The following is a 23,637-nucleotide window of genomic DNA, read 5'->3' as shown; positions in this document are numbered from 1 at the left end:
CCACCCTCGTCCGGTGCCCCGCGCGCGGGGCTGCCCCGGCGGCGCGCGGCGAAGTTGCCGGGGTGCAGAACTCGCCCGGTCACGTGTCCCCGCGGCGCCAATCGGCGCAGCCGTGATGTCAGCGCTCGGCAGCTGCGGGGATGCGGAGCGGCGCGCGGGGTCCGGGCAGTCCGGCATGGGCGGGCGGCGCGCGGCGTGAGTGCGGCGGAGCGGCGCCATGGAGGAGCCGGGCATCCTGCGCAGGAGGGGGCTGCAGGTAGGGGCGGCCGGGCGGTGCCTCACCCTGACCCCCGCCACCCCTCAGTTTGGAAGTTGCCCTCACCTGCCGTGAGGCGCAAGGGCGGGCCCGGTAGCTGGTCGGGGGAACGACACACACACACACACACCTGTGGGCGGGAGGGGCGCGGCGGCGGCGGCCGAGCACGGCGGCGGGAGCGGCCGCTGGGGAGTTGTGCGCTGCGCCGGCGGCGCTGCCCGGGAGCCGGCGAGGCGGGAGCGGCGGCCGCGGTGCGGTCTTGCTGTCCTCGGTAGCGGTGTTTTGGCGGTGGGGAGAGGTGGCCGTGACCTGCGGGAGAAAGTTTGGCGTGCCCGCGGCTCTCCTGGCGTTTGCGGCACACTTTGTAGATCGGCGGGAGCGGAGCTGCCGTTGTCGGTCAGCTTTTGGCTGACTTCGCCGGCGTTCATAAACTCAAGAAAATGACGTAGTCCAAATGGAGTGTGGGTTATGGCGAAACATTGGTACCATATGTTGTTTGAACTCAAGACGGCAGCGGTATACTTTTTTTTAAAAAATGGATAATGTATTAAACGGTCCAATACATTTATTTTGCTGAAAGCGTGTTAATAAAGAGCATGTGACGGCAACCAAATAGAGGTTGTAGTTACTTTTTTACTATTTCACCAAAATGGAGCACCACCTCAGACTACCTCATTCTGGCCCATTGTTTAGAAAGCCCCTTTGCTCGAGTCGCTCTCAGCGATGAAATGTACTTCCTTTCTTTTGTTTTCCTTTACATCCGCAACATTTCAGTAGGAGGAGGGTGAAGAGGAAAGTCTCCTTACGTTTGGGATGCTTATTCTTAAGTCATGTAAAACTGTTCATAGTGTTCAAAATGCACCGAACTTGTGCAGTCCTGAACTTTTCAGGAAAAAAATGCCCTTTTTTCTTTTAGCTGGATGAAGACAAGTGGAGTCTGTAGCCCATGCTGTTACATTGCATATAGCCGTCCTAAAACTAGTGCCTCTTACTGCCATTGTGCCTGTGGAAAGTGAGTGACTTCTGTAAACAGATTCTGAGATTTTATTTTGTCTTCAAATCTTGAAATCTTTTATATTAATCAGTTGTTAAGTGAGAACAAGAATCGCTGCCACAGGTTGGGTCTGCCAATGACATCTTTTAAAAGTGAGGAATTAAAAGTTGCAGGAGGTAGATTTTCACCTGAAACTCTGATTGCTTCTTGCTAAACCTTCTGTAATCCATTGAGTGTAGTTTAAGCTGTGTGTCTACCTTTTGGGAAGAACTAGGTAGCAGCATGTTCTAATTAAGGGATAACTTAAACCTTAACTGAAAGCCTACCTTTGATGTCTGCAAATGGTTTTGATATGAGGTTTTTTTGTTTGCTTTATCTTCTGTAACTTCAAAGTAATTTTGAGTGAGTACTAAAAATATTTCATTAAATGCTTGCTTACTGCTGCATATGCTTACCTGGTCACTGAAGAGTATTAGAAACTGTATAGTGAATAATCCCCATACCAGAGGGACCAAATCACACTTGCAGTAAACTATTACACAGTAAATTGTTAGAATCCAGTCCTTGGGTGGAGAAAAATAGCCAGTGGTCAAAAGCATTCAAGTCAACATGCTATCATCAGGAGAAAGATGGCAGAAAAAAGATGCTATTTATGCTCAAGTTGTAGTCATTAGACCTTTAGTTGAATCTGTCTTCATATTGTCCTTTTGCTCCCTGTATGCTCCTCTATTGCTCTGTTTTTATCTTGTTCTATTATCCATGTAACTAGCCTAGAGACAAGTATGATGAAATTGTGAGCTGGAAAGCAGCTGATGTGACAGGAATTTTGGCCCCTGTTTAATTCTTGTTAGTAAATACTGATTAGATGAGTATTTGCTTTTTACATACCAAAGTAATGAGTTGGTTATTATATAGTGGTAATATATGTTCTTACCATTTAGAAAAACCCTAAATAAGTGTCCTGCTGTTATTGTATTTTTTGGGAGTAATCCACATATCTTTTGTCCCATCTTCTTATATTATTGATATTTTCTTTTAAAAGCAATAGATGATATTCTGAAAAGGATTTTTAAAAACCCCAATAAAACAAACAAAAAATAAAAATAGGGGGAAAAAGAAGTAAAATAATGTTCTGGGTTAAGGCTGTTTCTAATATCTTTGATCTTCAGTGCAAAGTCATCTAACTTCAAATACCTTTGTTCTTCTGGCTAGAAGTAGAAATTATAGAAGCAGGTAAATCTACCTAAAAGTGTGTGTGCTATTGTAGGTGAAGATACATTTAAATTCAACCAGTCATACATGGGAAACAGCACATGTACAAATTAAAAGCCAAATGGGCGCAACTGCTTTTATTTTCTGTTTGTACACAGTTTGCTTCAAAGCTTGATTTACAGGACACACAAATCATTTCCTTTTAGACGGGAACCTGATGTAGTTGTGTTTAATGCCATGAACCATCATGCTGTGTTTAAAAAAAGCCAGGAAGCAGCTTGAATTGAATCTCAAAATAAAAGCCTTAAGTAAATACGTCGACTTCGGTAAATCTTGTTTTGGGCTGATAGGCATAAAATTTTTTCTGGTGCTCAGGATTGTAAGAGAAGAACTGAGCTTTTAATTTGTTGCATCCTGAATTCATAAACCTATTTCATCTTACTATAACCTCTTCCTTTATGTTCAGTTACTTACATTGGTTGAATCACAGAAAAATAATTAGTAGTATGTGCTTCTTTTCAGTGAGCAGATTCTGAAGCTTTAATTAAAAAGAACACATTTCATTTGTAAGAAACATCAGGAGTAAATTGAACATTGCTTTCAACTTCTGAAAATGTTAAGTATAATTTAGCATGGATTGAAATAGGTATCCCTTGAAAGTAAGTTAAAAATGAAAACAGCTAGCTACTTCTGGCACATTCTTCATCATGCTGCTTGATTGTATTCTACTAACAGGGGCTGTGTTTCAACTTTGTTCATGAATTTACCTGAGCAGTATGTTTCCTGCTGCCTTAAATCAAGGACTCCAAACCCACATGATGATGGGTATAGGTAACACTTTTTTTCCTCTCCTTAATATGAAGGATGTAGGAATATGGGAGAAATCTTACTGCCAGATGCAGGCAGCTTCAGTCATGCTTCCAGAGCTGATGAAGCTTTCTTTTTGTCGAACAGATGTGCTGGATGCTTTGGGTCTTCCCTTTTCCTTTTGCTAATTTCAGTCCTGCCTATAAGTGGCTGGTAAGCACTGTCTTGTAAATCTTGAGGTAATTATGTGAGCTTTTCAATTAGACTTACAGAGGAATTGACCAACAGCAGAGAAGTCAGCCAAGAAACCTCCCAAATGTCAAAGAAAATGCTGTGTTTATTTGTTTACTTGTCTCTGGATATATATTTTTTGTAAACACTAGAAAATTTTCACAGGAAACTGAAGATTCTTTAAATTCAGAATGACTTCACTGCATTAAGTGTGCAGAGGTACTATTATTTCTGCAACATGGAAAATTCCAGTAGAATTCAAATTCTAATACTGTAATTCATATCTTGATTTGATGAGAGATGAGGAAAAAAAATTTAATTACAAAATTCAAACTTGTAGAAATGGAAACAGGCAATGTAAATGAAAACGTGGTGTAAGTGGAGTGTTGCTGTGGCGCAGCTTCAAGAGAAGATGTCCAGGGGCACATTCATTACAGAGCCCTGACTAATCCTTTCTTCACCTCCATTACAGGAAAATTGTTGTCTTTTATAGGCAAACATTTTAAAATGTGGTACATAGTGTCCAGGCCCTTGAAAAAAGTAAAACCTTGCTGATTTTTCCAATTCTTTGCTTACTGGCTCTCATTTTAAAAATGTATTCTGATAAATCAGACTGAAAGGAAATAATTTCCAAGGGAAAATGTTCTTACTTGTGGCTCCTGAACAGGTGTAATTTCTCAGGAAACCTAATGAAAATAATTCTTTCTGAAGTACTACAAACGGATTTGTGAATGGGTAGGGTCAGCTGGGAAGCCACATGCTACAAGGGAGCAAAGAGGGAGATGCTGCTGTCCTGAGGATGCAATTCATGCTTGGGGACTTGCTATTGGAGTGCTTTACCGAGGAAAAAGTGATAAAGTCGTAGAGTCATTTAGGTTGGAAATGACTTTTAAGATCATCAGGTCCAACCACTAATCATAAACGCTAGAAACTTATCAATTAGACCTTAGCCTGTGTTGCAAAGCTGAAGAGAGGGTGGAAAAGTCAGTCTTACAGATGAGATTCAGGACAGTTTATTAATAATTTTCACTGTGTACAACAGTACTCTCCTTCCCACTGGGCAAAAGGCACTTGATCCATTTTCTCTGTTGGTGTTTCTATATTGGTGGTAATGGATTTACAGTATGAAAGATGAGTTGTGTCATTGTGAATCAGGTCTGGTATGTCTCTGTCTCTTGAGTGTGTGGAAGGAAAACTCTGTGTAGGGCATGGAAACAGAGAAGGATTAAGCAAATAATCTTTACTATTTGCAGTTTCTAGTCGGTTCAGATCAAAACGAATAAGCATAAGGTGGGATCTGTTCTTGTGGTGTTGTATCGGAACAGCCATTTGACTACATGCTGCATTCATCCAGTCCTAAGCAGCATACATAGATGTGAAATGTAAAAAAAAAAGAAAATTAAAAAACTTGAATTTTATATATTATTACTAAATTACTACATTTTTTCTTTGATAGAGACATTGTTTTGCTGTCATTCCAGGCACTGTTAGAGGAGGCAGGGCATTTAAAATCTATTTTTGTTGTAGGGAAGGGATGTGCAGGTTAAAATAGATATTTTCTACCAATGATAGGCAGTGATGGCTGCCTTTAGAAAGCAGAGGACCAGCCTTCTGAGAGAAGAGGCCCTGATGCAAAGACGATTTTTCCTCTCCTCATTAGTTGTCACCTCAGCAGGCCTAATAGAGTGTACACTCTCTTGATCAGTTAATTCACCTCTATTTTCTAGACATTCATGCATTGTTTCATGTTTGTCAGGTACTCTGGAAGGCTTTGTGTCAGACATATTTTGTTACTCTTTGAGTTGTGAAAGCTATTTTGAAAGGGTTAATGTTTTCTTCTGTCTTTGATTCTCTTGGTGTTATGGTCCATTTATTTCAAGCTAGAAAAAAAAATGAGGAAAAAACCCCAAACAACTCTGCTGCATTCAGAGCTAAAATATTTGGCATGGGGCCACACTTAGTGTCTGTTGCCTGTATCACACTTCTCACTAATGCCTTCTGATAATTGCAGTAACATTTTTGATAATGTCTTCAATATGTTACAGAGCAATGTTTCTGAGTCACTTGGCTTATCCTCAAAACCTGTCTGTGGCGTTTTCTGTTTGTTATGTTTTTATTTGGTTTTTTAGTTGTTGTTGTATGTTTGTTTGTTTTGGTTTTTTTTCCCTTCTTTGTTGGTAATAATAGGAATAGTAAGTGCATGGAGCAACTTCACGTGGACCCAAGCTGGGTTCATCTTTGGAATTCCATGGGGAGCGACAGATGGTTTTGTTAGCATTGGTTTTTACACACTTTGTCACACAACTAAAGAATCTGTATCTTTTGAATTTTTTGTAAGGTGCTTCATTCAAGTCTGGTGCACTTTTGTGATGCCACTTCACGTGTCGTATTTAACATGATTTGAGATTTGTTTTCACCTACTGATATGCTTGCTACTTTTGCTTGGAAAGTCTAAAAATTTTCTGTTTCCAGAGTTAGGGTTTTTATCAAAATTGGCCACAGGCTTTGAGATTCCTATTCATATTGGACTGAAGCAAGACTATACCAAAAAATCCATCCTTGTATAGATGCTGTAATAGAAAAAAATTCAAGTGAACCAATCTCAGGAAAACTTAACAGAATTAAACCCACAATCTTAGAGAAGTGAATTGGTGGCCCTTAGTTAAAACATGGGCTTTGAGGCCGTTTTGGTAACCACTGGTTCCTGTCCTGAATGGTTTCTTATAATTAATTTTATTTTTAGCTATCTAGAACCTGTTGGTTTTTTAGAATACCTAGCTTGTACAGTGTATTAAAGTCTGTATGTTTTGTGGAGATAAATGTCATGTTACTCATACTGTTTTTGCTCTAGAGAGCTAGAATAAAAAGTGCGCATGTTTTTACTTACGTATATTTGAATATTCTTGGTGTTCTCTACAGATAAATTATGCTATACAAATATATCTGAAGGTGCTTTTCAACTAAGGCAGCTACATAATGTAACTTTATCTTCCTGTGTGAAAAACAAGAGAGAGGTGGTAAAAATTGCATTAACTTCTGTTTTAAGTTCTTTAGAAGCGAAATATTTTTGAATACATTTTCTCTCTTTGATTTAAGTTACACTACAAGAAGAATGATACCATTTCAGTTGCCCCAAAGAGGCCTAGTTGTACACAAGTACTGTGGGCACGTTTGGGAATTCCGCAATCAGAATTAGTGTGGAAAAAACCTGAAAATAATCCTTATCCTCTTACATTTTCTGAATACAACACTCATGGACACATCTCGAAAATTTAAGTTGAGTGGAAAATTGATTTTAGGATTTCAGTGCCTCTTATGAACATAGTCTCCTAGTTTTAAGTTACTTATAGCTTTTCAAGATTTTAGTGAATGCAGAGAAGTAGTGCAAGAAAGGAAGTAGTAATGTAAATTTAAAATTAGGTAGAGCAAATGTTTATGACTAGCGTAAAAGCTGTATTTGTGATTCTTAAGTAATTCATGTGCTCTTTTTTATTTCTTCAAGACAGTACTGTATGCTTAAACATTAAAGATTATCACAGTTTATTTGGTATATGCTGAGTAGGGTTATTAGACCGTATCCATGACTGTTTGACAATGATAAATAATAGTTTTTCGTATTCAAGTATGAAGCTAAATTGCATTTTCTTAAGTTTTTAATCTTTAAGATTTTTTTTTTGTTTTTAGATTTTAAAATAGAAATATAATCAGCACCTTTGTGTGTGCATTTTGTTTTCTCCCCTGCAGTTCCCATGTATTTATTTGTGTATGTTTAGACTGAGGTATTTTGTATGTTTTTGGTAGTACTTTTATATGCTACTTGCTTTGCATTAACAATAAGAATGGAACATTCGAGTTAGTTCTTTAGCACTATTCTAAGACATAGTAATGTATGCTTTTTTATTGCCTGTTTCACCCTCAGGACACCTATAATTATTTCAATATTATTTCTCTCTGATGTGGAATCTGACAAATCAATACTAAGTTCCAATACTGAACCCAATAAAGCCGGTTAGGCTCATAGGCCTGTGAAGGTGTCTCTAAGAAGACGCATAGAGAAGATTCCTGCTATTTAAAAAAATAGCAAAGGGAGCTATTAAAAAAAAAAAAAGTTTGAAGTGCCTATTTATCATGTGTGTGCTTCATAGAATCACTGATGAAGTAGTCAATGAGAATCCTGTTAATTACACATTTTTGTTGCGCTGAGTTTAGTCTGTATGTCTGTGCTGCAGACAGGGATACAGAAAGTTACTTCACACTAATTTTTCCTTTTCCAGTAGCTTCTATTGCTGGACAGAGTAATTGATGCAAGATACAGACCTGGTCTTAGGTGTCTGTTCTCTTGGGGAGTAGCTTTCAAGGGTTTGTTTTCTTACAGTTTAAAATTGTAAATATACACATTGTTTTTTATTGACTAGATTTGTGGCTTTGGCTGTAAGAATTGCCGTGTTCTTTGTAAAATATTTGTAAAATTTTGTAAAATATTTGACAACACATTACTTTTTTGTTCATAAAAAATTCTTGATAGAAATTTTTATTTCTTACTATGCTTTAGGTGTACTGAGAGATGGCTCTCTAAAAGGTTTCCTGCTCAGCCTGTAGAGCTTGGCACAGAGCCTACTTACGTACTGTATTGAAGATCTAAATTTAAAGTAATGGAGATAAGCAAGAAATGAACATTTTACTAGTTTAAAAAAAAAACAACCAATCAACCCCTCCCAGCCTCAGTAAACTTCAAAATGTTTTACACTTGCTTGAAAGTGGGAGGAACTGTGTATGAGAATTTGAAATTCTCTCCTGCATCCACACTTAGCAACACTAAATTACTTTCCTTCTAGGTTGGTTTTACAACAGAAAGTGATTTGAATTCAGAGAACTTTAAAGTCATGGAGACTATGACGAGAACAGATACTACATAATTTTGCCTCTCATACCAGTGCAAGGCTTGCATACATTCTTATTTTCTACCATATTGTCAGAAGGGTATGTTCCAAGCTTCTGAACATCTGCTAAAGTTGTCCAGCTCTTACTTTATATCCTGAGTTTTCAGTGTTATTTGATGTTCTCAGAGCAAAGTACGGTTTGCTGTCTTTTGAGATTTTTATTTAGATCAGTGTTGTTGTGATGGTATTCCTAGTTTTGTGAAACATTTTTTCTGGGGATAGAATGTATGCAATCTCTCTCCTTCCACATCCTTTTTCTGCTATGTAGAACCAAGTTGTTTTAATGCATTATATTAAGCTTTATGGGATAAGGGATCCTAGTGCCTACAAAGGCAATACTTTGTTTCCCTTTTTCATAGTAGTGAAAAGCTGAAGAAACAATCTCCAGCTGTAACACTGAAAACTTGAAATTAATTTGCCTTTTGAGTTTTCCTAGATCTTTTTTTTTCTTGCCCAGTGTTCTGCTATTGAAAGAGGGATAGTGTTTCATCTCTTCGGTACGCTGAGGCACAGAGAAAATGTCAAAAGTTCTATCTTCTCGTACAGTTCAAGAACTTAAATTTCTTAGTATGAAATGACTGTAATACCTGGATAAAGCTTATCTGGGCACTAATCGTTTTCATGAAGCACCTGTCTAATTGAGGTGGTCTTGGTAGTGTTCAGAGATCAACAGGTGTTTTGTGGTGTGTTGGAAGCAGAGGGGCCACAGGGGTGACTGCTGGAAGCTCCTTTAGCTCCAGGTCCAGCCCAGCCTCTGGCTAAGGCTGTGTAGATCAGGGAAATAAATGGAAAAAGAAACTGCAAAAATAATAAAAAAAAAGACCTGGAGAGGAGGAGGTGAGAGTAATACCAGAGCAGAGATACCAAGGTTGGTGAGGAAGGAGGGGGAGGAGATGCCTGAGCAGATCTCCACGCAGCACAAGGTGAGATGTGTCCCCTTGCAGCCCATGGAGGAACAACTGCTCGGTGGAGCAGTTCCCGAAGGACCATGGTGGGGCAGAGTTGGAGCAGCAGCCCATGAAGGATCACAGTGAGCAGCTGTGGATCTGCAGCTGTGGATGATCACAGGTGGGCAGCCATGGATCTGCAGCCATGGAGGAGCCCATGCCAGGAGAAGAGACTGTTCTGAAGCAGGCTGTGGCTTCATGGGCAGCCTGCGCTGAACCACACCTGGTGGGAGGGACTCACATCGGAGGGGTTTGTGAAGGGCTCGCTCAGATGAGAGGGACCCCATGCAGGCGTGGGAGAAGGCGGTAAGGAATCCTTCCCCCTGGGGAGGAAGGAGAGGCAGAAACACCGTGTGGGAACTGACCCCAACCCCCCTGCCGCTCCCCTGTGCCCTGAGAGGGAGGCAGCAGGGAAGGGATCCGGGGCTGGGAGGAAGGGAGGGGTGGGGGGAGAAGGTTTTAAGATCTGGTCATGTTTTTTCTCTCTCCTGATGAAATTAGTGTGTTTTTTCTCTTCAAGTTAGGTCTGTCTGGTTTTATCCATTACCATAACTGGGGAATGCAAACCTCCCTGTCCTTGTCTCCATTAAGGAGCCTTTGGGTGGATTTTCTCCTCCCTGTCCTGCAGTGGGGGTGGGAGGCGAGTGAGTGCGGGGGCCTGATTGGTACCGGCTGGGCCTAAACTGGGACAGCAGGTAACAAATGCCAGTTTTAGTGAGTGTAAAGAAATGCTATTGTTTATGTACTGTACTGACTTTCGGAATTGTGTCATAGTGTTGATAAAATCATAACTGTATAATATGGTGAAAGTTTTTGGCAGTGTGGAGTGACTGAGCTCCATATCCATCCTGCAGTATTTATCGCTCCCTTTGCTACATCCTAAAATTTGGAAGCTATTGGAAGTTGATTGTTGTACTTTGATTCTGGTGTCTTGCCCCCAGGATGGCAACTGAGGAGAAAAGTCAGACCAAACATTCCACATTCTAAAGCATGACTTTTATTTCCATATTTCTTACTTGCTTTGTCTCTCTGTTGTGTTATGTCTTTACTCTCACAGCTACGTTTATCAGCTCTCCTAAAAAGATGAGTGATAACAGCATGAAAATTTAAATTTGTGAATGACTTTGTCTTTTAGTTTTTTATTACATTGGAATAAAAAGAAAAACTTTGCAACTTTGGAGCAGTTAAAAGTATTGGGGTTTGATTTTTTCCCCACCTCCTCTTTTTATATTTTGTCTCAGAAAAGCTTTGTCTTTTTAAATATTATTTGTGGATTCGCACAGTCCTATGTTATACTTAGAAAATGTTGAATGGCAATCTTCATGACTTTTTGAACTTCTTGAAGATAAAATTCTGGTAATTTCACAACCCATTTTTATTTTGAGAGACTGACACAGTCTATCAGCATGCTATTTCAAAACATTTCTGACACACATTCATTATTTTTAGCATGAATAATGAAGAACAAGAAGTCTTACCAGAGAGGGGAAGGGGAAAAGTCTTTGTATTCATTCATTATCCTGGAAAAATATGACCTATGTTGTCATACAATGTGAAACAGAAAGGCTTTCCCTTAAACTTGATTTTTTAAAAGGCAGTTCTGCATCACTGTGAAGTGCTGAGGTTAACTTTCTTTGTGGAATGCTTTATGGTTCCATATCTGTCTTTGATTTCTTAATAAAGTGTGGTCCCTTTACAGAAGCACTGTAGCTACTTGTAGTGTCTGTGACCTCCGCTGGGTAGTCTGTTCCAGTGCTTGAGAACCCGCTTGGTGAAGAAATTTTTCTTAATATCCGATCTAAATCTGCCCTCATACAACTTGAGACCATATCCTTTGTCCTGTCAGTTGTTTCCTGGGAGAAGGGACCAACATCCACCTTGTTAGAACCTCCCTTCAGGTAGCTGTGGAGAGCAGTAAGGTCTCCCATAAGCCTCCTTTTCCCCAGACTAAACAACCCCATTTCCCTCAGCTGCTCCTTCATTGGCATTTCCCTACCCCCTCACCAGCTTCATTGCCCTTCTTTGGTTATTTTTTTTTTTTATTTTATCTAAAATTTTACTTCAGTTAATAACTGACATCACTACCATGGTTCCAAGCTGTGATAGAAAGGAAATTTTTTTAAACATCCATTTTTTAGCTATATAAAAGATTCTGTTAATAAACATAATAATAATGGAAAGAGCACTGAAAATTAAAAAAATAAATTATTAAGTGTTTCAGGAGTATCTCCCAAAAGGAGCTACTAGTACTCACTGTAAATTTAAAGTCAGTTGCACCAGTAATGTAATGTAATGTAATCAAAATACATTACCATAATGAAAAAAGCTCTCTTTGATTAGAATTGTAACCAAATGTTTATGCAAGTGTTAGGCAACTGCTTCTTCTGTAACACTGATTCTATTGATAAGGGTTAGTTTGCACTACCTGCTATCTTGGATTTGCTGAGTGTGATGTAATCTTCCTAAGGATGCTAAAATCTGATTGTTTCTACCAGATATTTTTGAGTTACAGAACTGGCTCTGCATGGTGTCTTGTCAAGAGTGGAATCCTTTTTGTTAAGGTGGGGTAAAAGCTAGCTTTTGAAAAGCAGAGACAATCTTGAGAAATATTTGGTTTAATAGAATTTTATTTTCAATCAAAGAAAATGAAAAGAAAATTCAATCAAAGAAAATTTCTTTTCAGAAATACAAGCAAGTTTATCCTGCATGTCTGGTTTTTCATTGCGTAAGACTCCTAGAAGGAATTATGTACTAGTTCTCAAAGTGAGAAAGGAAGGGGAACAATCTCATGAATTTTCATGCTCTGCCTCATGATTTGGAGCTGTCTCTTGACCCATAGTGTCTTCCCATCAGACACATATTTTAAATAGCAGACTGCAGAGTTCATACTCACTACAGCAATGAGGGGCTGTACAAACTGGAATATTTGGGGAGAGATTTTCACAGTATTCAAAGTATCTTGGTGAAGAAACTAGACATAGGTCTTCTGCCTCCTTTGAAGTTCAGCAGGTGGAGATTATTTTAAACCATTATGCCTCGTATCCTGGAAAAATACTTATTGGTTGTTCTGTGTGCAATGTGGACAACACTGGGTAAATACTTTTTATCTTCTTTTGTTCCTGATTCCAATAATGGTTCTCATATTACTTATTAATTAGAACTTTGCTTCCCTCTGTATGTACCTTGAAAGTGGTATATAGAGTACAAAGCCAGAAAAGAAGCTCTTCAGATTAATTCAAGTGCTTGGATAAGAGACAATACTGTATTTTAGAACTGGCTTTAAAAAACAGCAGTAAGAGGCAAACCCAAGATTAATCCAGTTCCAGCTGGCTCGCTCAAATACTCAGAAACCTTGATGTTCTGAGTCTTCTGTACTACCTTGGTTTTCTCTGTATATGCTAGTAGAAAATGCTCACTGAATTCTATCAGAAGCAGTGTTGTGTAGAAGTGTTCCTGTTTATCCAGTATCACCCAATGAGTGTAAGTAGCTCGTAAGGTTTTGTGGCACTGATGGAAGAATTGGCATATTTTTCTGGTTTGTTTTGGTTTTGTCTGCAATATTTTAATATTAGTTATTATGTTTGTTCTCAGTTCCTCCACAAACAATTAGCAATTTGTTTGAACCATCTTTTATCCTGACTTAATAGTTTAAAAGTAACACTGTCAAAATAACGCATCTAAATGATCAGTTCTGTGATTTGAAAGTCTGAGAAATAGTGTGTTCGAGGTTTTTCTGCATTCTGTGGAATTAAACATGCATACTTGGTTGCAGGGCATTTTAATTTATTCAGCATGTTATCATAGCATGTAGTAGAGTGAGTATGTTGGAAGAAGTGATCAGGTGTTTCTGTAGCAGAATATATGGCTTTCAGGACTGACAGTAATTCCTATACAGCTATGTAAATTAATTTATTTTGCAGTATTTTTCTGCAAAAGCTGTTAATGAAGAGTTTAAATGCTGAAGACTCCATATTTCAATCTACTTATCTAAAGTTAGCTTTGGGCTTTTGAGTTGAAGAAAGTGAAGTGTTCACTGTTCAAGGCTTTTCACAGGCTGTGAGAAGCCTGAGTTGGGAAGTACTTTGCTGTTGATGATGAAGTCAGCAGAGCTTAGTGCGTAGTTTTGCATGTGCTTAATTGTCTTGCCTAACTGTTGTTCTTCTCTGTAACTTCTGGATGTATTTATTCTCTGGAAGAATTAACAAGTAATTTTTTGACATGGTTTTCTTTTAGGTCTGCCTCAGGGCATTCCAGAGGTTGATTTCAGAAAGCCATTTAGTGTCAGTAACTAGGTTAAGATGAGGTATTCATATGATTAATTCACACAGGTTGCTATAAAGAGAACTGCATGAGGTAAAGTTACTCACAGCAAGCATGATACAGGAGCAGTTTATGGTTATTGCCAAAAAGTGTAACAGTTCTGGTGATACACAGCGTGTGTAGATAGAATTCGGTCAAACCTAGATAATTCTCTATCAGTATCTGTCTTAACAATTTAGTTAATTTTTGTTACCCTACTGTTGCTTGGCAAACCTGGTAGTTGTCCCATATCCAGCTGCACTGCTATTAATACGTTGGTAGGAACTGCAGCTAATGGTTTATTGAGTGAATCAGAACGAGTTTCTAGATGCTGGTGAAAGAAAAAAGCAAAGTATTTCTGGATTGTCAGTTCTCTTTGTTAGTGTTCTGACTGAAAACACTGCTTGGTTCCTGCTGCTTCTTCTTAGCTGGGTGGCTTGCTCCTTTTTTTTTTCCTGTGAGCCACAGCTAGCTGTTTGTTCACATGGAAGATATATCTCCTGAAGACAGTTTTCTATTCATAGTTCATTGCAGCCTATATATTTTCCCATCAATCTGATTCTCTTTACAAAGCCTCTCCAGTGATAGTGGTGGGCCTTTTTCCTGCTGCTGGAAAGTGGTAAGAACCCCAGCCAAAGCCCAGCAATGCCTGTGATCATAAAGAAGCAGATTAATGAAGTTGCTAGGCATTTTGTTCTTCTTTTTTTTTTTTTTTTTTTTTTTTTTTTTTTTTTTTTTTTTTTTTTTTTTTTATGTGGTTTTTTTTGTTTGTTTGTTTGGTTTGGGTTTTTTTTTTTTTAGTATTTTTTAGGGTTTTTTATAGTTTTTTGTTTGGTTGCTGTTTTTTTAAAATCAAGTCATTAATGTTCTCTAATACCGAAAGTTTGGTAAGGTCACATAATTTGTGTTTAGGCTGAATTTTGAGATCTAGTGGAGAGCTCATTGTCGAGGGTGTTTATTTTTGATAAAAGTAATGTTTATGAAGCTAATAAGCATGTCATTAAACTGAGTTTCTGAAATGATGGCGTGTAGATGCTTAATGTTCAGTCCTCTTTGTGACAACATAAGTTAGCTTCTGAAAATTTGGAGGCCATATTTGCTAGAATTCACATAGAAAATTAGCTTATAAGTTTTCTTAATCTTAAAACAAAGCAAATGCTATTGTTTTAGATGGTTAAAACAGTGCAAGGCTGTTCAATTAAAAGTGTGTGTTTAGACTGTCAAGAAGTAGTGAATAAACTGAATTGGTGTCTGGAAAAGCTGTTCATCCCAACACATTAATTCACAGTCTTTCTTAGCTGTGTTAGAGTAGCACCTCTTCAGTATTGCATTATGATGTCTGAAGAGTATCAAGGTAATTTCAGTAAGGGGTTATGTGTGAATATGAAAGAGAAGTTGAAAGAGAAATAAAATTTCTCCAATGTCATCTGCTGAAAGCCTGAGGAAGAGAAAGAAGGAAGAGGAAGACCAGCAAATGAAATAGAAATCTGTAGTATTGTTCCATTGTAGGAAAAGGACATAAAAATGCCAAGGTTTTCTTTAGTAACATTTCAGACCATACAGTATAGTTATTCAAAACACATATTTTTTTTTTCTAAAAAATTGTATTTCTTTCTAGTTTCAATTTTACTGGGTACTTAAGCAGTTCCAGTATGTGGATTTTTTTTTTTTTTTTTTTTTTTTTTTAATTTTCCTTCTTGAAATGTGAGTAGCTCTAGCCATGTAGGAAGGGTTTGGGGGTCATATTGGTCCCTGTCCCTGAGTTTGTTTGGAACGGGTTTTGATGAGTGAGAGGGCACAAGAAGACATAACAAACAGAGACCAAATGATGCAATGTCTGAAGCCTGGGAGGCAGTCCTCCTTTTGCAGTCCTGGCAAATCCAGGTAGTTGACTGGCTGCAGTGAGATACTAAGCTAAATAAATTTGCACATGTGATGAACACTGTTGTGCTTTTATTTTTTCATTTGTGAATGGGCTTTCAAATATTTTACTCTAAAGAGAAAATACTTATTGTGTACTTGTGTGTTACTGTTATTTCTTAGGATTTCTCAGGAAAAGGTATTAGTCTCTGCCAGATAAAAATCTCTAAAGCATAAGGTGGTTGATAGCCTGAAGAAGGTGAATCTAAGAAATCCTGTTTTACAAGAGGAGATGCTGATCTTGGACTTCGTGTGAATCTGGCTGGTTGCAGTGGCTAGTGCCTTGGGTTCTTTTGTGTGCAACTACATAAATGCATATAGAAAATGTAAGATGATGTATATACTTGGGAAGTGTGAAATTAATGTTTTTTCAACTTTAATGTGTTTGTTCAGAAATTAAGTAGATATATACATGCGTGTTTATGTGTATTTATAGTATACAATGACAATAAACGTATGAATACAACATACGAAAGGCTTATGAGGCTGCTTCCAGCAAAAGCTTCCTTTTCTTTGTAGTATTTGTATGGCGGTATTTTTGAATTAGATTTAATAAAGCTTTTACGAAATCAGTGTAAATACAGTTCATTTAAATACTCTCCCTCTTCCTTTTCTGACATCTTCCATTCCATTCCCTCCATGATCCATTTCTCCCCTTTTCTCTCTTCTTCTTCCTCCCATTTCTCCATTCACTGTCAGGAAGGGGCACCTCAGAAGAGTCATTTCAGCTCAGCACGCCACCGTCAGAGACTAGTGGAACCAGCAGCTACGAAAGTGAGTGCCTTTATTGAGGGACCATTTTTAAAATGGAATGTCATGTCAGCAGAATATTTGTTACTAAAGAGAAGGTCTTCTGTGTGCTTGATGGGAGATTTAGTTACTATTACTTGCCTGCAAGTGATATAATTGCTATGTTTAGAGGTGAACTTCAGCACTTGAGAGATACATATCCACTTGTACTTTCCTGAAAAAGCTGGGGGGAGTTGTTTTTTTGAGGGTTTTTGGGGTTTTTTTGTGGGTTTTTTTTTTGGTTGTTTTTTGGTTTTTTGCATGTATCTGCAAAGTGTAATACTCTGGTTTTATTACTTTGTGTGAGTTTTTTTTCTGAAATGTGAGTGCAGTTGTCTCATTCTTAAACAAAAGGCTTTTAATGTATAAAAAAATGTGTCAAGGATATGGAAAATAATCAAATAGTCTGTAATCAGGCTGGGGTATGGAGTTTCAGAGTAAGAAAGCAAACAACTTTGTCATCAAAAGATACTAGCAGATCAAATAGTACGAACTAGTTTATAAGATTATTTCACCTTTTTATAGACATGGTTTTTCTTAACAGTACAGAAAACAGTTTTAAGATACTCAGTGAATGTGATAATAATACAGAATTTTTATTTTCTGTGCCAGTAAAATTTACAATATATAATGCATATCACTAACTGCTATCTGCAGCTATTCTCTGCTAATTTTGAGTCCAGCAAATGTGAAAATGTATCCATTATTACAAATTCCCAGCAATCCCATTCTTTTTTTTCCATTAGATTCTGATTATTTGCAGAACAGATCACAATATTTACATACATTGTTTGATACAGGTTCAGTTATATTAATGGTAGTAGTCATCGTCTTTAAAGAAAAGCCCCAGTTTTAAGAAAGGAAAAATGTGGACACACAGACTGCCTTGTCTTGCATTCTAAATTATGACTCCAGTTGCTGTTATCACAGTGATTCTTTTTGTTGCTAATGAGTTGATTCATTAAGTATGAGTTGTGTTTTTCTGTTGCCAGCTTTTCTTTATTCGTTTTGGCGTGTAACAACGTTTTCAGTACTATACTATCCTTTTGGGAGGTTGGGGAAGGGCATTTTGGGGATTAGATACACAAGTGAGTGAAGTATATGTTGGGTTTTTTAAGAAAAGAGGAGTAATCAAGTAAAAAGAGCAGGAATTTGAGTGACTGTACTGTCTCTTAAAGCAGCCTGTCCTCTTCGACAAGCCAGGTTTTTTGTGCATTAATGTACACTGAATCAGTCCAGATAGTTCCGTCAGTGTGGAAAGACAAAGGAAAAACATACCAGAGTGCAGTTCTGTGGACATAAGTTGTGCTAGCTTTATCTCCCTCCTCTTATGTAGTGTTCCAGCAGTTTTCCACCACACCCCCAGAACCCTGCTGGTGCAGTTTTCCATCACACCTCTGGATGCACGTTGTCAAAGGTAGGTACTGTGTGACAACACCAGTCAAAGCAACCTTTGCCATAGTTGCACTTCTATTTCGTTTGGAACTGAAGGACCTGAGAGGGGCTTGGCTTTCCAGGGCCCTTATCCACTTACCTTTCATCAGTGTCTTTGCTGCTGTGAGGACATCTTGGTGCACTGGGAGTGACTCAGGTGAAAGCTTGGTGCTGCTGGATACCAGCCCAGCATCCAGGTGGGGCTTTTGTCACAAGACTGCATTATCCTCCTCCTCACCCCCCACTACAGTTGTCAGCTTCAGAATGACCATCTGCCTGGAAAAGACTCTTCAGCACATGGTAGGAACATAGTTTTGGTTGAGTGTTTTATTTTGATTAAATATATCTGTAGGGAAGAGAAAGGAGGCAAACAAGTGCTGCTTCATTGCCAATACAATGTGATGAAGAATTGCAAGCTCATAGTTCCCAGCAGCATGGACCAGCCTGCAGTCTGGCCACCTGATTTCATTCCTCACTATTGATGCAAGAGAATGATGAAATCCCGGAATTGTACTCTTAGTCTTGTTCTTTGAGAACCTTCCACTAGATGGGAAGTATTTCCATATGTCAATCCAATAAAACTAATTCTGTGAGGCACCTGTACTCTCTGTGCTGATAGCCACCCCTTCTCTTCCTCCTCTCCCCTATCACTTCCCAGCAAGAATAGCTGCCCTGCTATATGTCCTAGGTACAGATGTCTTTTTTTCTCACCCACTACCCATGCTATGTTCTTGGAAACAGCTGCTACAGCTGAGAGGACTGTACTTTTCTGATCTGACTGGCCTGTACTGAGGTAATAATTTCTGCATGTTTCCCACTCCGTCCTACAGGATCAAACTCAGGGACTTGGATTATTGCTTTTGCCCCATACGTCTCATTTCCAAGAAATGTCGTGTTCATCCATGATGAGTCTGCTCAGGCTGGTTCCACTAGTGGGAAGTAAGATCTGGAATGGCCTTGGAAGATGCCCTTTAGAAGGAAGATCTGTAGTAGGGGTAGGCATAGTTGGCCACTTTGTATGTGACAGGCCCTATGGGACAGCAGTGAGAGGGGCTGGGTTCAACGCCTTTTCTCAGGACTGTTGTGGCTGTACTGAACTAGTGAGTGTTACATGGACTGAGACTACTCAAGAGAAGGGATGCAGACAAACCTGTCCAGCAATTTCTACAGCTAGTTGTGTGCTGGTGGGAGCTGTAGCCCAAGGTTACCTGAACATATTTGGTTGGGAAGAAGTGTGGCATATGGCATGGCATAACATGCAAGGGTGATTTACTGTGTTCTTTGAAAGCTCATCTATGTTCCAAGGGCATACTTCAGGAGCTGTGTTAAACACTCATTATTTGCCATTCAGATCACCATGAAAGCAGAGCAGGGAAGTGCTCTCAGCACAAAACCTCTGAGAGACAAATGCTGTCTTTTTCTGATACTCCTGCTTACACTTCCTGAATGGCCACTTTGTGATGCTTACCTGCAAACTGCTGCAAGTCAGTAGTAGTTTCATCGTAGTCCTGTTACCTTTTTTCCTGTTTTATGGCATTAGGGACCCTCACCAGTAGTTGTGGCAACAACCTGGTGAGCCACTGTTTGAAGGAATCTGCTTGAAGTGCAGATAATTAAGAAAGTCCATAATGTTCTCTTATGAAGTTTTGAATCGAATTGGGAAAGTTGGTCTCCAGTCATCTCAAAAGGCAACAGCAATGCAGCTTGTGTCTAAGCCCTACCAAAGACTTAACCTGCTTATTCCATGTACCTCTGCAGACACACCTGCTGCAGTACACTCTTGGCAGCCTCCTCCAATACTTGAGCACAGAGGGTGTTAACCATTGTTCTCGGCACTTTTGGGATGAGGGAAGCTCTCCTGATGGAGACTAGGAGAACAGGGCTGAGAGTCGGATGTGCAGGTAGTTCCAGAAGTAGGAAGCTGTAGGAAGGCAGAAGAACTGGTGGAGTTTCCCCAGCAGCTTGTTCAGTCACACTGCTAGGTCTGAATTTATTGCCTCAGGAAGAGCTGACAGTTCCTCCTGGTTATAGGAGTAAGTGCAGAGAACCCAGCAGTCTCATGGTCTCATTGCCATCCTAGAGCAAGAACTACTTTGCCTGCTGTTTTCAGGCTGAAGATGGCCAAACTGCCATTGGAACCACATACCTCTCTTCAGGCTTGTTGATACAGGTCTTTATAGTTTTCAAATACATGATAAAACAAAAAACTCAAACAAAAAAACCCAACAACAAACCACCAAAAAACTCTGAAACAAACTTACTACTTTGAAATGGCATTCTCTCTTGGCTCTGTAAAGACTGGTAGGATCTGGTTTATTCCTTTTGCCTTCCTGTGTAGCAGCTGTTTGCCCAGGTGGCAGGATGTTAAGGAAGCCTGGGCTGCAGAGCTTACAGAAACAGTTGTCTGAATCAGGGCCACTGTTTGGAGGTGGAAGAAGACCACCAAAGACTGGCAGGAGGAATCACAGACTCCTCAGAGTCCAACTAGTCCAACTCTCCCATTAAGGCAGGATGATCTAGAGAAGAATAGAAAGGACTGCATCCAGGATGGGTTTAAGTATATCCAGAGAAGGGCACTCCACAACCTCCCTGGGCAGCCTGTTTCACTGCCTTGTCACCCTCACAGTGAGAAAGTTTTTTCTTCTGTTTAAATGGAACTTCCTACGTTCCAGCTTGTGCCTGTTGCCCCTCATCCTGTCACTGGGAAATACTGAGAAGAGTCCAGCTCCACCTTCCTTGCACCCACCCTTTAGATACTTACAGACATTGACAAGATCTCCCCTCAGCCTTCAAAATCTTCTCCAGGCTAAAGAGTCCCAGCTCTCTCAGCCTTTCCCCATAGGAGAGATGCTCCAATCCACCAATCATTTTATTGCTCTCAGCTGGACTCTCTCCAGTAGCTCCCTGTCTCTCTTGAACTGGGGAGCCCAAAACTGGATGCAGTATTCCCACATGGTTTAATGCTGTGAGAGCAATTAACCAAATAACAGATGCTCTCTATTAATCCCCCTCCCTTCCCTGATAAAAGAAAGGAGAGAGAATAAGGGAGAGACTCTTATGGGTTGGAAACTAAAATACAGATCTTTAAAGAAACAGTAATGATGAAAATGGGAAATTATTAAATATATACAAATACACAGAAAAATGATACCAGGTTCCTCCCTCCCCTCCCCCAATAACTCTCAGGTCACCACCAAGGCTGCAGGGCAGCCCTGGGAAAGCCCAGGCTGGATTCCTGGGGTCAGCAGCAGTCGGGAGCTGGAGGCAGGAACACACAGATTCAGGCTGGCAGGGATCAGGACCACAGGCAGAAGAATGGACGGAATCCTCCCAGGATGACAAAACAAACAGGAACAGGAGAAGAAGGGCAAAGACGGGTGAAGGCAAAGGCTGAAGGGTCTTGACCCTCATGATCCCTCAAATTCATACCGAGTATGACATGTATGGGATGGAATACTCTGTTTGATCAGCTTTTATCATTTATCTTGTCTGCTGTTCCCTAAAGGAGGGCTTCAGGTGTGTTCCCTTTACTCTCTTTCCAGAGAGTAAGATGCTGCTGGTCGTGCACACCGTTCTCCAACTGTAACTGTGAACAATGAGCATTATCACTTCTAGAAGCAGACACTGACTGAGAAACTTGCTGTTAATTTCAGCAGGTACAAATACTTATGACAGACTTAGTTGAAAGTGGAATTACAAGACAGAAAATTTGCTCTATCCTGGCCCAAACCAGGACAATGTGAAATATTGTATTTTTTGTCTAGGAAAGCATTCTGGTGGCCTTACAGGAGTTTTTTGTTCTTCATGTCTGGTCCGTGGGTTTCCTGCAACTGGCTCCTAACCTTATGGGTATGAGAGAACAACTGTATTTGGGACACTTGGAAGCAAAGCAGTGTATATCATGGATGCAGCAGCACTGATTCAGAGGACTCTGGTACACCTTGCCCAGGAGATACTGCAGCTACAGTCAGCTCACTACAATTGATTCAACTACATCTTGGAATTTGTGGGTTAGTGATTTTGGGTGATCCAAGGCAACGAAGAAAATACTGTGTTGATTTCTGATTTGGAGACCTTATATTTTCTGAGGGAAGAGGATCTTGGTCTGTCCTGGCAAAGATAGTAGAGCTGTAATGGTAGCAGAGCTCTGAACTTGGCCAGCAACGAGGTTGTGTCCAGCATTATGATTGGTTGATCAATGTGATGCAAGTCGGGGAAAGCTGGGCTTCAAATAGTGATGATGAGCCTCTTCTCTCTAGAGTCCTCTTTGGATCTCAATTTTAGGGCTAACCATTGATGGCAGTTCTAGGTTCCTAGGTTAGTCCCATCTGTGAAACTTTGTATTGTCATTCTTTTTTTGGTCAAGCTTGGAAGTGATTGATTCTGATACCTGCAATCGAGAGAGGAAGAAATAAAAATGTTTTGGACAAATTACTTCCTCTCCGTCCAGTTAGTGCTGATTTGCATCATACCATGTTTTCAGCAGCAGGCAGTGGCAGCAGTGTTGAGTAGGCTTACCTAACAGAATAGGACTTTTATGTATTTGTTGGTGTAATCACAGCGCATGTAGAAAGTAGGTAAAGTCAAAGAGCATAGCCTGTAGTTTGAGAGAGGTGATTAACACTTATTAACATTTATGAGATGTGTCTGAAAGTTCAGTGTCCAGATTTCAGCCCATGGTACGAGACAAATGCTGTAGTTCATGATGTACAGAGAAGGGCCTGGGAAGTTACATTTGTTCACCATTGTGAAGGTTGAGATGGAATTTAGTGGCTGTCTTTCACTGCCTAATAGATGCGTATAGAGAGATATAAAGAGAGTCACTCATGGAGGTGCACTGCAAAAAGGTGAGAGGAAACAAAGTTGTCAGAAGGAAAAATCTGATTAGACAAGAGCAAATATTTACTTCATGAAGGTGTTTAAGTGTTGGAACAAGTTACCTAGAGGGCTCTATCCTTGAAGTTATTAAAACTTTGGCTTTGAAGACCTTGAGCAACCTGTTATCACTTCAGAGTTAGCCCTACTTTGGGTGGAGTGTTGGACTAGAGGGCCTCTAGACATCTTTCCAGCCTGAGATACTTGGTGGTTGAAAGGCGGTGCTTGCTGCATGCTACTCTGTGCCAGCTCTCTCTGTTACCCCTCTCCACCCTCCCAAGGGAAGATAAAAGCGCAATAAGGAAGATAGACTTAAAGGTTGGAAGTTAAAACTAGATCAGGTTTATTGTAACAGGGAAGGGATTGTAACATGGAATGATGAGCAAATACACAAATATATACAAAACTCAATCTTGAGGATCACTGATACAAGGGTCCCTTGGGGCAGGGCTGACATGGAAGAGGGGTTCCATGGCTCTTCCAAGCACCCAATGTATTCAGATCCTGCAAAGCACGTGGGCAGCTGATGAGAGAGGAACAGAGCCTCTGCCCAAGGCCCCTGAGTGCAGTGAGGCTGTAGGGAAGAAGGGAGCAGGAAGGGGCTGGGCTTCCGCTTCTGGCTTTTATAGCGGATGGAAGGAAATGGGAGGGAACACTGAACCCTCACTATTATGCCCCCTGGATCCATCAGGGCCCTGAATATTCTCTCTTTACGTCCTGGCCCCCTCAAACTATAGCATGATGCTGAGCTCTCAAGTGCCTTTTTCAGCATAGCATCTTCTGGCTGATAAGCAGTATAGGTGCTAGAAAAGATGCTTAAACATGAATTCTAACAGGTCTGCTTTGACCCACAGCATGGATTCTGATCTCAGACATACATTAAACCAGTATAGATATAGGCTCCATGTGTCTTTCCTGTACGTATTTAATTAC

At 40.0% G+C, this 23,637-nt stretch overlaps 1 protein-coding gene across 11 annotated transcripts in view; it reads left to right on the top strand.

Moving 5' to 3' along the window:
- Positions 1-23,637, top strand: part of MAST4 (microtubule associated serine/threonine kinase family member 4) — a 275,542-nt gene that overhangs the window by 97,079 nt on the left and 154,826 nt on the right. For 4 of the 11 annotated variants that reach the window (XM_071730327.1, XM_071730325.1, XM_071730324.1 and 1 more), the window contains one exon: positions 16,306-16,380. The exons of 3 other annotated variants lie outside the window; for them this stretch is intronic. In XM_071730327.1, coding sequence (XP_071586428.1) covers positions 16,306-16,380 — 75 coding nt within the window. Of the gene's footprint in view, positions 1-77; positions 257-16,305; positions 16,381-23,637 lie in introns of those variants that run through there. 4 more of the 11 variants (XM_071730330.1, XM_071730333.1, XM_071730332.1 and 1 more) reach the window with 4 other exon arrangements.

The sequence above is a fragment of the Heliangelus exortis genome, chromosome Z, assembly GCF_036169615.1.
Source record: "Heliangelus exortis chromosome Z, bHelExo1.hap1, whole genome shotgun sequence".
NCBI classification, from domain to species: domain Eukaryota; kingdom Metazoa; phylum Chordata; class Aves; order Apodiformes; family Trochilidae; genus Heliangelus; species Heliangelus exortis.
The sequence above is the reverse complement of the archived record's forward strand: the minus strand, read 5'-3'. Positions and strand labels throughout refer to the sequence as shown.